General features: G+C 37.4%; 1 protein-coding gene across 1 annotated transcript; it reads left to right on the top strand.

Annotated features, from left to right (window-relative positions):
• The first annotated feature begins 305 nt into the window (after positions 1–305).
• On the top strand, positions 306–15,252 carry LOC126475520 (NADH dehydrogenase [ubiquinone] 1 beta subcomplex subunit 7). The gene is made up of 3 exons (XM_050103450.1): positions 306–523; positions 2,150–2,318; positions 15,065–15,252. Exons 1-3 carry the CDS (start codon positions 412–414, stop codon positions 15,162–15,164), a joined length of 381 nt encoding a protein of 126 aa, XP_049959407.1. The 5' UTR covers positions 306–411; the 3' UTR covers positions 15,165–15,252.
• Positions 15,253–16,059: the final 807 nt, after the last annotated feature.

Raw genomic sequence — 16,059 nt, 5'->3', positions numbered from 1 at the left:
TCATACGTCGAAGTCAGAACTTTTTACTCAAGCGATTTTAACGTCCAATTTCGCTCCGTCGCTCTCAATTCCGTTGACGGTCTCGTTGAATGTTGCCATTTCAAATGCATTGTGGAATCTTTTGGGTTTCCATTCCAGTAATTGTGAATCGAACATTCGTATTTTGTGAGGCCTGTAATTATTGCAAATATATTTTGAAGACACTGATGCACTGTAAACTGTCTGCCGATGAACAAAGCAAACCTCGATCTTCTTGTTGGATTCGATATGGAACATTGTTGTCTCGAATTGCATGGCACCACTGACCAAAGTGTATCTTCGTGTGTGCACTCGGTGAGAGGTTAAATCCTCCGAGAGGAGTGTGATACCCGTAGTGAAATTAAGGATTGTAATAATATTAGTGTTGACACCATGGGAAATGCGTGGGCTTTGTATGTGTCAGATCCTCAGGGTACTCCTCAGCCAATGAAAGAGCCTTCATTTGATCCGTTGCTTGGTTTCCCTAATGGGAGAAAACAGAGAGGTAATAACGTATCGCCCAAGCTCCCATTGAATTGTAGTAATTTTAACAACAGTGGTGACAACTGATGATGGGTTGTTTCAAATAGAATAAAAAATAAATGGAGATTATTTTCGTTTGGCATTGAACGCTAGTTAATTGTGTAGCTGTCTAATCTCATTCTGCGATGGGTATATTAAGTTGCAGTTTAGTCGTATGTAGTGGGAAATCCAGGTACTCCTGTTTGTGGCTGTGCAAAGGGAGGTACGGGCTCTCTAATTTTGGTATAAAATTATATATGGTTTTAAGCCAAATATGTTGACCGTAAAACAATTACTTATTTCAATGTTACTCCAAAACACGAAGGCAAAGGTAGTCAAGGTTTTCACCCTAAAAGTGTAGCAATAAGCGCTATTTTCAGAAGTTCTAATTGTAACAAACAGAGTCCTGTGTGAGATTTCACATTATAAGCATTGTAATACTCTACTTGAGTCATATGAAACTTTTGCTCCTGGTTGAAATTTGTCACTGACCTTTCGCAGTTTTAACTATGACATTAACAAATTTAGTATTAGACAAGTGCACCCATCCGTTAGATTGTGTGGGAGGGGGCCAGGCCTGGGTGTATGTTTTATTTTTAATATTTTGGAAGATGAATGGTGACTTGTTAAGTCATAAAATGTTAAAAACCTATGTAATGTAGACTTTTAGATAGATTTGTTGAAACAAAAACACTTGTTTACACTTTTTTTTTCTTTTCTTTTCCCCATGAGCTGGGTGGCCCCCATACCTCATAGGTGTGAGTGCCCTTGGTGTTAGAAATAATTAGTCTTCAATAACTTCTAATGACTCTCCTTTGCTAAGAAAGAGGCACTGCTCTTATGTAACACAATCAAATTTCTAGAGTGATACTAAGTGCCACTTCTAGTGGTTGTGGGTTTCTCCTTAGTTAACTGTGTAGAAACCGTGTATTACGAGTGCTCAGCAGGCACAAATTAAGTTAAAAGGCAAATGCAAAACATAGTGGTTACCATTACAATGGTATATAGTTTATTTAGTTAATTTACACTGATTTAAGTGGATGTGGTTAAGTTCCCTCTAAAGTGTTTCAAGTACTGAACAGTTAAAATACCAGTTTTTATGTTGGGGTGCAAGACCTTTGGCTAATCAAGACCTGTAGGAAACTTTTAGTCACATATTGTAATTTTCTTTAGAGACCCTATGTGAAGAGACAGCTTAATGAAATACAGTGAGTTATATGGAAGCTACTATTTAACTAAAGCAGGTGTTACGGAAATATTGAATCTACGGGTAGCACTAGTTAGTTTTGGCCCTTGTCATGAAATTGGTAATAATTAACCGCTTTCCAAAGTACAGTACATGTAGAATATGCACTGTAACAAAAATTATGACATAGCCTACCATTCATTGACTTTGCCAACATGCAACAAAACTATCTTGAACTATGCTTCACATTTGGAAAAAAAATTTATAAAAGAATAATGTTGTCAGTGTCTTTTCATATCTCGTTGTGTGCATGTGACATCACACGCATCATTATTGCCACAAGTCAAAGCCAACAACCAGTAGCACTCTGTTTGATAGACCCAACATTGTCATATTTAATGTTGTTCCTCAATATTGTTTTAGTGATGCTCGCCACTGAAGAAGAGATGATATCGGCCAAGATTCCACCAGAAAATCGTGATTACTGTGCTCATCTATTAATCAAGTACCAGGCTTGCAGAGCAGATGTTTGGCCATGGGCTTACAAATGTGCACATGAAAAGCATGCGTACATGACCTGTGAGTTTGAGGAGTAAGTATTTAACAAGTCCAGAACATATTTACCGTTCTTAAGTTTCTTACCTTTGCCGCAAATAATTTATATCAATATTAACGGCAGTGCCTCTAGTCAACATGTTTTCTTTTAACACTTCATGTAAAAAGCAAAAATTTTTGATCTACTTTTCCCATTTGTGAATGCCTAAGTTGTCATATTAGCAATAGGTGATACTTAAAATACTGTTACAGTCATGCCATTGAAACAAATAATGTGCTCCTCACTGTTAAATTTATAAAAGGATTCTCCTGCCATCAAAAAGGCAAGTGTTTGTCATTCACCTTCCAATTAGGATAGTCATTAGAGAATTGTTAAGGTTTCATTCCAGTGTGTTTACAGTAATTTAAAACAAATGAATACTGTTAGTGCTTTGTTACTGTAATAGCCAGCCTCAGTTTCATCGTGTAACCTGTTAAGCACAGAAGAGATCTGTGCAGTCAGGATGTTACTTGTGACTATAACGTATTTGTTTCTTTGGTGGCAGTCGACAGGATTTTACTCGCCCAGTGCCAGATCACTGAACAAGCAGAAACTGTGACAGTTTCACAGCTCAGTAAAAGTTGTGCACTCTTGTGGGCATCTATTTCTGTTTTAGCTGAAATCATTCCTCACAACATCCCATGTCTTTAGTTTCCTTTCAAAGTCTTCTTTAATTTGTTCCTACCATCTCTTTCTTGGGCATCCGACTGGTGTTTGTGTGTGTTCTGGTAAATTCCTCTCAAAGTACTGTTGGGAAATTCAGTTAGGTTGCATTAATTTCACATGACATCGGTTCCATTTCTCCATGGGCAATTCAAGATATAGTTCTCTCCGTATGTGCTTTTATTATTTTGTTGTTGTCATTATACAAATTAGATTCTTTGGCACCTCTGTGGATGAAACAGCATTTTTCACTGCTATGGGAACAGCCAGGTTTTGTTTCTTGTAATGCCAATGATTTTACATTGATAGAGCTGTATTCCAAACAACTGCATGAAGGCAACAGAGAGACTATTGTACAGCTGTTACACTTCAACCAGTGGCGCTACCATCTGCTCTACATATGGAGATGGTGTCACCTTGCCTTCTTCGTCTGTTATTTGAACTAACATTGTCATTTTTCTTTCATGAAGTTGCCACAATGCCTGCTTGTTTTCTACAATGGAACAGTAATAGTTGGCCAGTTAGTTGATTCAGTGATTTCTGTTTAAAATTATTTCAGTCTTTGACCATTTGCGTGGCACAATTTAAGTAACATCTACACTTAGCTGATATAAAATATACTTAACATTTTCCAAAATACTCATCAGTTATGTCACATAAGCACTGCAACTGTTTGGAACTGGCAGTAGCAGTCTTATAACGAAAAATATGGAAAAAAGTAAACATCAGGTAATACTAGAGAGTACACTGTTTCAACAACTCCTTTTGAACTTAGTTGGATGTGTAGGCATAACTGTTACAGTGTTTCGCTTCTCATCATGTTTTAATATTTGGCTGGGTAAGGAGTGCTGAAGTGTGAGATTTTCCCACACTTTGTATTGGCTACTTTTGAAATTTAGTTCCCATATAAATTGGAAAGAAGGTTACCATGCTGCCAGTGAAAACTGATTCCTGGCGTGCTTTCTCATACTCATATATATGCCTGCACTAATTTTTGTCTTGATTCCTGTTCCTCTTTGGGTGCTGTTTCAACAAGGCAATGAATAATAGCCTACTTTAGCCATTATCATAGTACACAGCTAATGTAATAATTAAATTGGATAGATAAAAAGTCTACTCACCAAGCAGTGGCAGAACACACACATAAACGAAGGTTCTAAGTAGGCAAGCTTTTGAAGCCAGGTAGAAGGGTTGAAGTGGAAGGAAAAGGGGTGGAGGAAAAGGACTGGAGACATCTAGGAAAAGGGGTAGATTTCAGGAAAGTCACCCAGAACTGCAAGTCGGGAGACTTACTGCACTGGATTAGAAGGAAATTCATTCTTTCTCATCCAGTGCAGTAAGTCTCCCCTGACCTGCAGTTCCCCAAAATCTACCCCTTTTCCTAGACCTCTTCAGTCAATTTCCTTCACCCTCTTCTTCCCACTTCAACCCTACTGCCTGATGGAGGAGCCATGGCTCCATAAGCTTGCCTAATTTCAACCTTCTTTTATGTGTGTGTTCTGCCGCCACTTGGTGATTAGATTTTGTATCTATCCAATTAAACTGTTGTGTCAAAAATTGACAGCTGATATAATTACATAGATATTTTTAATTCAACTTTATACACAAACTCACACATTCAAAAACTCTGTAGGCTCTTGATTGCTATGCACACATGTGGATTATATAGTGACTGACAAACACATTCCAGTTGCTTTTTTATCTAGGCTTGAGGTCCTTCTAGGGAAGACATCCATATTAGTTTCCATAAATCAAAGAAAATTATAACTACAGAAATATGACAAAACTTTTGAAAAGTGTAGATAATTTAAGGTGGCATAGGTAGAATACGAATACACCATTACAAGCTAAAGTTTAATATAAGTACATGCTATGCTCATGTAATCTTACATGTCACATGCCTTTATGTCAGTGCCCCACATGGCACAACAATTAAACATTGACCAGTATTTCAGTTTGGCTGCCTCAGATAGCACAATAATTGAACTCTGACCAGCATTTTAGTTTGATCATAGTTATTAGGGTCTATTCATGTTGTTGCCGGCCGGTGTGGCCGTGCGGTTAAAGGCGCTTCAGTCTGGAACCGTGTGACCGCTACGGTCGCAGGTTCGAATCTTGCCTCGGGCATGGATGTGTGTGATGTCCTTAGGTTAATTAGGTTTAATTAGTTCTAAGTTCTAGGCGACTGATGACCTCAGAAGTTGAGTCGCATAGTGCTCAGAGCCAATAATATTCATGTTGTCAGCATTAATTCACAGTATAATATGCATGAATCAATGTTTGAGCTAAATAAACCAATGGCCACATAACCCTTTCAGGTACATAAGAAAATCAAAGGGCTAAATACTTAGTCATCCACCCCCATGTTAATTGGAAGGTTTATAAACAAAATGTTATTATTTCAAATATTTTTGTCTGTACTTCCAGAAAAAATCTGGGACATGTTTGTCACTGTGTACCTTAAAGGACAGTTATGGAAAACAAGACATATTATTCCTCAAAAAAGTACAAAGGCTATGTATCTGTTGCCTGTTTGATGTGAAATTCCACAAAACAGTTTCTGCTTTAATTAACGCATATATTAACACCACACTGCCACAGATATTCTAAGCGTGCTTTTTAATAAGCTTTGAAGCACAATGAACACATATTCTCACCTTCGATTTTATCGTTCAGTACTCTAAACTCTTTGAATTACAACACATTTCTAATCTTCTTTAGGTCTTTATGGCTAATGATAAATTCCTTTATTGACTTGAGTAGTTGCTGATTAGACCTCTTGGAATATATCATCTGAACTCTAGAGATGATGATGTTGGTTTGTCCTGCTTCTGCTGTCAATGTTGTATATATTGTATATGTATTGTTCACACCAATGTCAAGAAGGTCAAAGAAAAATCTCAGGTAATACTTAATTTTTGCCTTCCTGTCAATCTCATGAGTCACTTTCTTCTGATCCATGAGGTACACCCCTCCCATCAACTTGTTGTACTTCACCACAAAGGGACACTGAACACTGATCTTCTCAGAACCAAACTCACACCCCTTCACAGTTGTATTTGGTGTGGGGGTAATAAAATTAGTCAGTAGATAAATTGGTTTGGTATCCATCCAGTTGAGGATTGTCAGTGTGTTGCTAATAAGACTGTGTGCATCACTGATTTTTATTTCTTTGTCGGAGGGAAGGACATAAGGATGTTTTTGCAGTTGGTGTGTACTGTTCCTCATTATCTAATATCTTATAAAGGAAGGTAATGCTGCAGAACAGGAGAATTAAAAAATTATCTATGTAAATTCCACATCCTGGTCTGGATATAGATTTTTGCCAGTTGTAGAACTACTGACTCACCGAGACCTACTTCAGGACATGAGTTCTTTCTGCCAGTTTTTAAATCAAATAGATGACCTGTGTCTGGATGACACCTCTGCCACATTTTGAAACCCTGTTTGATATACTATCATATAATATGCCCTTTGAACCAGAACACATGCTAATCAACAGATTGAGCCCTAGTTGCTCTAAGAAATTCCTGAAAGGTTTTTTCAAATGATCAATTACAGCTTTTACTTTGTATGAAGGATCATCCTTTATTGATTGCTCTTCATTGTTGGAAAAATGTAAGTTCTTTTGAATGTCTTCATATCAGTGTTGTCATAATCTGAGTTAGATAAGGAACATCTAAATCAGGCTCAGTTGGCAGTGGGTTCTAACTGTATGTAAAATATAAGGTACCTCATTATTAGGTTCATGCCTAAAAATGCCTTCATTTCATCTTGATTTGTGCTGAAAGCATTGCCAGTTTGTTCTGCTTATTGAATACATTGAGGAATTAGCATATCTTGCAACATGGCTTTTAGGCCCATTATTGAAGAAAAAGGCCAAATTGGTTTGGTATCCCACAGTTCTCACTGATATTAAACAAAAGCACTTTCCCAAATTCATCATTCACATTGTCACTGAAATGTCTTTTTCAGCATAACATGTTCACTTCCATTTTCCATCTTTCTTAGAAAATTTTTATCCCCTTCATCTAGTAATATCTTCGTCATCACCACTGCAAATCTTCAAACTCTGCTCAACACATGGATCACATTATCTAAAAGATGATTTGAAATTGTACAAGTTTTTCACTGAAATACAAAGAAAAATAATACATTTACAACTGAAATTAAGATACCTTTCCACTACACGTAATATTAATGACTTCATATCACAAGTTATATTGTGGTACATTGGGACTATTGCCCATGGAAAGAAAATAAAATTTTTCACTTATTAAGTGCAGTTATTTTCCAAACATATGGTCCAAAGGAAAAGAGCATCTTACCCGCATATTGTTTCAAGCCTTGAAGGCAAGGCAGAGATCATAAAACACACATAATAAGTGAATGAATATGTACAAGGGTTGGAACTTAAATAGTGGCAACTATTTATTCACAACTGATACAACAGGGTTACATGTTTGTACCTGTTACTATCCTTCAAAGTTGTCACCAGCGTTGTGTAGAACCTGTTGCCAGCAATGTGGAAGGCGTTGTATACCATTAGCAGAGCTTGTTCTGATGATGGTGTGAATGGAGCGGTCTACCGCTTGTCGAATCTCTGGAACAGTTCTGAAGCGAATGCCACAAAGTGGTTTCTTCATCTTCGGAATCAAATCAAAGTCACAAGGACTTAACGTCCGGGGAGCATGGTAGATGGTACAGTACTTCCCAGTCCCATCGACTGAACAGAGCAGCCACAGTTTGCGCTATATGCGCACGCGCATTGTCATGCAAAGTGTTGCCACTTCTTTCGCAAAGCTGGTCACAGGTCATGTTCCAAAAACAAACAGTCCTTGTGATTTTGATTTGATTCCGAAGATGAAAGAACCACTTCGTGGCATTCGCTTCAGAACTGTTCCATAGATTCGACAGGCATTAGACCGCTCCATTCACACCATCATCAGAACAGGTTCTGCTAGCAGTATACTATGCCTTCCACATTGCTGGCAACGGGTTCTACACAACGCTGGTGACTACTTTGAAGGACAGTAACAGGTGCAAACATGTAACTCTTTTGTATCAGTTGTGAATAAATAGTTACCGGTATTTAAGTTCCAACCCTCGTATATACATTTGAAGCAGGTATCACCAACAGTATACAACAATTGGTGGCAGTTATAGTAAGTTTTGCCCAGAAAAAACTATGAAATTAAAGAAAACAATTATCTCTTCTTTAAGTAGAGCACCTGCAGCGCATCTACTGTCATTACAATCCAATTATTGAGGAGATTTATAAATAGGCCAAATGTGTCCAAAGTATGTGAAAGGGTTAATTCTGATATCTCGTAATTTTGCAAAAATAGTGATGTCCTACATCTTTCTTGAAACTGTGGTTGTGTTCTTGTATAAAAAATACATTGATTTTGGAATCTTTTAAAAACAAATTTGATAGACAGGACAATTCTGCCTGTAAGAGGAATATGCTTGCTGGGATGGCATTCAGAGAATGAATTGAATGGTGATGTAGTGTAAGATGCCAGATATCTCGTGCTAAAGTAGTTAACACTTTGGCACTTTCATAAAGGAGAGGATCCTCGGAAAGTGGACAACATCAAATCTATGTAATCCATTAAACTGTCAGTGCTAGCAGAGTGTATGTGGTGTCAAAAGGCATGCTTGAGATCTTTGGCCAGTGTTAGTTGTGTGATGATTTTCTTTTATTTATTTATTTTTCCAGCAAGAAATGCATCAGTATATATGACTAAAATTATAGACGAAAGACTGCTGACTTCGTTCCACATTAAATTTATTGAAAATTAAATGCTACTTTAGCAAAGCGTGTATATAGTGTTCATTGTACACGAATAAGAAATTATGTATGTATGCAGAATGAAGCAACAAACAAAATTTGTACTAAGGCTGGATTCAAACCCGGGTCCCCTGCTCACTAGACGGATGTGCTAATCACTACACCACCCTGATGCAGTGGCTTTGCACAAGTGTGCAGATCACCCTTGCATGCCTCTCTCCTCAATCCAAATTTTCCTTCATGCTTCAGTCCACTTGGTATTCCCCTGAATTCAACCAGAATTGCATAGGCTTTCTAACTACATTGGAATAGCATTTCAGCATTGAATGAAATGGGGGGAATCCTGCCTGAAACCCAGGCTTAGGTGCTTAATAAGTTGAAACTATGCGATTAGAGATTTTTCAAGTGAGGCGAGGTGTGAATGGAAATTTGGATTGAGGAGAGAGGCATGCTAGGGTAAGTCCGTGTAGTTGCGTTAAATCACCGTGCCCAGGTGGCATACTGGTTAGCGCATCCGCCTTGTGAACAGGACACATGGGTTCAAATCCTGGCCTGGATACAAATTTCCATTTGTTGCGTCAGTCTGCAGATTGTACATCATAGATGTTTGAGATGAGCAGTGTTCATTTCACAAATGGTAAGTAAATTCATCTCATCCACAATCTCTTACACGAAAGCCTAGCAGGATGAATGGCTTTAGGATGAGCCACCTTGAACCAATTACCATTCAGCCGATTCTTGTCCCCTTCCGTGACCCCCCCCCCCCCCCCCCCCAGCTTTGATTGTCCACTTCTGAGTAAACATAATCTGTGAAGTTTTCCCAAAGTTGGTATTTCCTTGTCTTGTTCATTATACAGCAGCAGCTTTTGTGTGATAACATGTTTATGCATCTGGTCAGCATCATGTTTATTTTGTACCTCATGGTGCTTTTTCTTTGGGAGTTCTACCCACACAATGAAGATACATAACCTGCCCCCGGATTAACTCTCCCTGAGTTCAGTATCTCTATCTTGCCCACAGCACTGGAGCAAGTTGACAATTTTTCATATCTTGGAAGCTTCCTGTCTAAATGGTGTACTTGCGAACAGGGTGTTGCTAAGTGAATTTGGGCTGCCAATGCAGAATTCAGATGGTTAATGCACAGTATTCAGAACAAACAGCTAAAACTGCATACCAAATTCGGATCCCGTATGGCTGTAAAACATGGTCATTATGGCCATGATATCCAAACACTTCAGTGCTTCCACCAGCAAAAAAATTACACACATCTGGAATATTAAGTGGGAAGACCATGTGACCAACACTGTGGTTCTCGAGAAAGTGTATCTAAACAGCATTGGGGAACCATCATTGCTGATGAGATGGTTGGGCGAAATTCATCACATGAATGATACAAGGCTTCCGTGCCAAATCCTTTATTGGGAATCCATCTGTGGCAGTAGACCTCATGGAGCACCTCTTAAGTGCCTGAAAGACCAGCTAAAATACACCATGAAGATGACTTTTATAAAAATACAAATGTGGGAAGAATGTGCTGTCTGTCAACTTGTTTGAAGAAGACTGCCACAGACATCAAGAGGCCAAGTGACAGGCAAGAAAGCTCCATCAATTACAACCCGTCCACCTCCAAACATTCATCAGAAATACATTCATAAGTTGGGTTGAAATGCTCATTCTGTGCAGGAAGAAGTTTAGCATACTCTAAATTGAGTTGCAGCCAATGACAGACTCAGCAGTATGTCCCTCCTGCCATCATTTGCACACCATTGGCTCAGCTTTCACATTTTGTTTGCACACTGTTAAGTTTTCCTTCAGGATTGTACTGCTTCTCATTACCAATGAAATTAATTTGTTAACAGGAAGCAAGACATTAGTTTATTTGCAATGTGACCGTGCCTAGTCATGTGACTAGAGTTGCCACCTATCTCATTTTTTTCTGGTATGTCCCCTATTTTAAGACACAAGTTTATCTCATTTTTGTTTGTTTTGTCCTGTAAAATTAGATGAACTCAAAATTTGTATAAAAGATAACATTTCAGTTTGTGGTACTGTCAGCCAGCAAATCACAGCATTCTCTTTAATACTATAGTAACCACTATAGTCGAATATCTAAATTCATGGAACAAAAGAAAATTGCCTCACTTACAGTGTTTGAGATCAAACAGCTGTTGATATTGTTTAAAATGTGTGATTTTGACGAAAATGTAGTTGGCTTCAGTTTTGCCAAAAATGAAAAAGTGCAAACAAATGACTTGTTATGAGATATCTTAGGAGACGTATTAGGTAAAGTCTGTGCATGGCAGTAAGTTCAAAGCAATATGCTTGGTAAGCAACAGAATTACATCTGCCTCTCATGGAGGTAAATCAGACTTGAAACAGCATGCTAGGAGTGGAGGACACAAACTTAACGTGCCTCCACAAACTAAATCCCCTGAAAGTAATTTTATTTCTTCTGCCCAATTAGTCCTTGTGTTCCACATAGTCCAATATAATCAGAGTTTTTAAAGCACAGATTGTAACAATACGTTAATGGCTGATATATTTGATTATTCAAAAATTGCAAAGTGAAGTTTCATGTGGCAGAACCAACGCAGAAAGCCAGAGTATGAATGTGCTAGCCCCCAGATGTATTGGAGATATCCATAGTGAAAGTACTCAGTTATGAAGACCTGTACTTTTTGATTGCAAGTATTCCATTAACAAAGGTAATTGTAAATGCTTCCATTGTGTTTAAGATGTTTCCCAGTAGAAAATGGGATGGAAAACAAATTGCTAGACTTTTACAACAGTGCAAATGGATCTGCTAATTCTTTTCATGAAGATGTCAATAATATAATTAATCAGAGCAGTTTAAGCATGTACAAGATACCTTTGTATTTTGCTGATAGTAGTAATGTAACTAATGGTTCTCATAAATGTCTTTAAGTTACTTGAATCTACAAATGGAAAAAATTTTCATCCAGTTGTGTGCAGAAATTGAGCACAATACAATGATATATGACAATTACTGCCTGGATGTTGATGTGGAATCTCTTGTCATGAAAGTGTATGACCATTTCTCTGTATGTGCTAAGAGAAAAGTTGGAAGGGCGGGTATTGAATGGAGAGAGATTAAGGCCTGTACCAGCTCACTGACTTTCTTTGGATGTTGCAGCAGATTGACTGCTTCATAAATGGCCTGTTATTAAGTCATTGCGAGTCACTTGGGGAGTATTGCCCTGCAGTGTTGCAGAAGTATTTTGATCCTGAAAACGGTACGAAGTGTGTGTGTGTGTGTGTGTGTGTGTGTGTGTGTGTGTGTGTGTGTGTGTGTGTGTGTGTGTTTTGTTCTTCAGTGTTACAAAAATTTGTGTAGAATGTCAGTATCTTTGAAAGAGATATTGTCTCTATTGTACAAGCCTATAAGCGCATGTCGTTATTAAAGCTAAAATTAGAACACAGAAGAGCAGATAATTTTTTTGGATTTTCAGTTAGAAATAATTTGAAACATTTCTTAGTCTTGCAGAAATAAAATTGAAAAAAGTTTCTTGCCGTTCTATGCTGAAGCTGTTCAGTACCTCTCACATGCTTATGATTTTTCTGAAAATAATGTTGCCAAAGGCCCACAAGTTAAGAACCTGGAGGGAGGGAGGGAGGGAGGGGGGGGGGGGGGCAGCTTCATCTGACAAATGACCTTGGTATGGAATAATATGAAGAGTTTGCATCTGTAAGATGATCTACATGATATTTAGTGGAAAAATGACCATGTTATTATGAAGGAACATGGTGCAGCTAACCTAAAACAATTCAAGAAATTAATGTTCTTCATTTTGAGTGTTACAGGTTGCAATGCATTTGTTAAACATGTATTTTCTCCATGGCGAATAAATGGGCAAATACAAGAAACAGATGTTCAACTTCTCTTATGAAGAACGAGCTTCTAATTAGCATTAATAATAATATGTATTGTAAAGAAATCTATAATGTGGTGAAAAATGACTTTGCACTCTTGAAAGCAGCTAATTCTGACATGTCAGTATTGTTGACAGTTCTTTCGCATTTCCGAGCATGTTCCATATTTTGGTGGAATGTCCCTTGTTTCGTTGTTGTAAAGATGGCAACCCTACATGTAACAAAGTTGTTTCCACTATGACTGGGTCTACCATTTGCCTACCCAAGTAAGAATTTGATACGGGATAAATAACATCAAAATTGAATGTTGTGGAAGTAACAATATAATAACATTAGCATCTGATTTGTAGAGGAAGTCGTGTTCATTTGTAGCTGAACCTGTGGATGCTGGACATGTAGTTAGCATATCATCACCTGACCATCACTGAAAGAGTTTGACTGTTGCTTCCCATATTATCCCAATTCTTTTCTGGTAGGTACAAGTGTGTGTCATAATCCAGGAAAATGAGCACATTGATGGCAGCCAGTAAGGCCTACATGGGATAGAACTGATCAACATGCCATTGTCTTGTGGACTGGAAACTGGCATAGAGGTGGAAGGTCATGTGCACATGGAATATGGAACAGCCGAAAGGGAGATGAAAGAAGTTACAGTTAGTAAAAGGTAATGTTCATGTATGGTGTTCCTCCTTCCAGTAACTGTTCAGGCAGTGCACCACTTTGTAATATTGCCATTGTACATATTATAGAAGGCTGCAATGTTATTGAAAATATTGTATGTTCTGATAATACAACATTTGTAAATTGAAATACAACTGTGCCCTATTAGGTGACAACTAAACAGGGGTCATAAAATAAGCTAGAACTATGGCAAAACTGTTAGGATTGACACTTTAATGTTGAGAATAACTGATTAAACAAAAAATAGGCAATCATCATCCAGACACACAGAAATCTTTTTCATAAATGATCATCTTCCTGTAATGCTTCTAAAAATTTTGTGCCCAGAAAACCAACCATTTATGTCATTATTTGAAATGTTACTGGAATGTCTTGTTTGAGATTTCAATGCTAGAAAATAACTATCCTTGAAAGAAAGTAAATATGAGGTGAACTTTTGAGCAATTTCACAAATAATTGGCTTTTGTATGTAAATGCCTGAAATATTCTGGCAGGCAGAGAAGTGTATCACTATCAGAGCAATACCAGCATGTTTTTTTCCTGCATGCTTTGCCAGTAGATTGTTGCGTCTTCTTTGAAAAAGTTTTGCTGTCCTGTGTTGGATGCTGTTTCATCTCAGTAGTAGAAATTTAACAGGAAGCGGTAGTTCTCTCTGTCTGTTGCCGATAGTCATAGGAACGATTCTTCAGCCAGTGTTGTGCCTTTCTGGAAGAGTCCACTAATTTCTTCAGATTGTTCCTGCTCTGATATTTCTCATTCCAACCCAGTCCTTCATCTAGTTTCCAAAATTTCTTACTAAACAGATGTGACATACTTGCAACAGAAATACAGAAAAGAGGCAAAAGTGGCTTGTGCACCATGAAACATTTCAGCCTGAGCTATACTAGAGTGCAGTCATTTGAAGGCAGTGTTGTGGCCAGAATTACACTTGGGCTTGGTTGCCAAAATGTTGAAGATATGTATTGGAGATTTTTTATGATAAGGGAAGTGTTCAGGGTGCTGATTTTATGTACAGCTTAGTGCTGTTTTAATGACTAATAGTTTCAACCACAATTATCTCATATTTCAATGTTAGGCCTTTGGAGTAATTCCCAGGGACAAGCAGTTTTCAAGAAATGATTTGTGTATTTGTATATAACACTTTATTTACAATTCATCTGGCAATGTGGTTACTGAAAACCATACTGTTCAGTGCTAAATCATAAATATTGTTGTTATAATCAGCGTAAAAGTGCTATATTCTGTAGACAATTTCTTATCATTCAACCACAATGGTGGTTTCATTATTACCTTAGATAGTAGGTTCTTTCTTAAAACATTATCTTTTAAATCTGCGATGAATGAAGAGATTTTATACAGCTAAGTCAGATACAGCACAGTATTTCAATAATGTAAGTGGATAAGAGTGTAAAATTCACATTGCATGGAGCCCGATATATTTGTCGCATTCCTGGCATGATGCTTAATGTGGCTGAAAGAATGAGATGCTCTTTTTTTTCTATAAGTCAGAAGCTTATAAATTTGGGAAGTTATTGTGACAATGACTTGTTTCTAACCTGTATAATTTAGTTTTGACTGCAAATTGCGCAGTTCCATTAATTCTTCCTTTATAAAGATTTATTAGTGTTAATGCAGCTGCTGAAATAACTTTCATAGAAAAAAATTATTTATTGCATGTTATGAGTATTACAGTATTCATTGTTTTGCCTTTTAGCTATGTTCTTCGCATGAAAGAGTATGAACGAGAGAGGAGACTGCTGCAACGACAGAAGCGCATTGCTGCCAAGTCCCACAAAGAGGAATTAGAGGAATGAAGTTATTCATAGTTTGGTGCCTCACATGAGTCGTATTTGTATTTTGTTGCATATATGTGTATATAAAACTTGTTTACTTTAAAAGAAAGTGTGTTTTAAATTTTTATTCTTCATAGATATAATTGAAAACTATAACAAAAGTAATTCTAATAACCTACCATTAGGGTTGCACGTACAATACTATTATTCAAATGTATGAACATTTTTTTTGTATAAAATTTAGATTGTTACACTATGGGCAGACTCCACGTTGCCAATGTGCTACACACAGCCATTTTGGAGACAGTTCAGCTGGTAAAAAAATTCCTGCCTCATTGAGCAGAAATTTAAATATTTAGCGTAACTGTGTCATACAAAGGTCTTCAGTTGTGTGAAACAGCTCTCATTATGTAGATTGTGGTATTTCAAATCAATACTCTCTGCATTCTTTTCAGAGCTTCAGTACTAGAGGCAGAGCCCTTCAGATATGCGCTCCTTCGTACTATGTCTTGAAAGATAGGAGGCATTTTAATGATCAAACACGTAACTTCCAATGAATCAATACTATGGAAAATCACAACAGTTGAATTTTATTTTTTTAATACATTTTCCTTATACACACATTGAAAGAACAGTCTTACAATACAGACTTTTACCAGCCATTACTATTCAATGTGAATGAGATTCATTCTCACCTCCAAAGTTACTGTGTTGGAAACAGATATTAAGGTGGGCCTGCCTGATCTGCTCATAAATTATTGAGCTGGAACTGAAGAGGATGATCTATACGAGGCTCAGTGCAGGAGTGGCTTAACCCCAACCAAGGTGTTATGAGGAAATAATACTAGATAGTTCTTGGCATTGTCAATTATTCTATAGTTCCATTTTCGCTGTGCATTGACGTGACTTATGTATA

The sequence above is a fragment of the Schistocerca serialis genome, chromosome 4 (genome assembly GCF_023864345.2).
Source record: "Schistocerca serialis cubense isolate TAMUIC-IGC-003099 chromosome 4, iqSchSeri2.2, whole genome shotgun sequence".
Classification (NCBI taxonomy): Eukaryota; Metazoa; Arthropoda; class Insecta; order Orthoptera; family Acrididae; genus Schistocerca; species Schistocerca serialis.
Note: the sequence above shows the minus strand (reverse complement) of the source record. Positions and strands in the feature narration are given on the sequence as shown.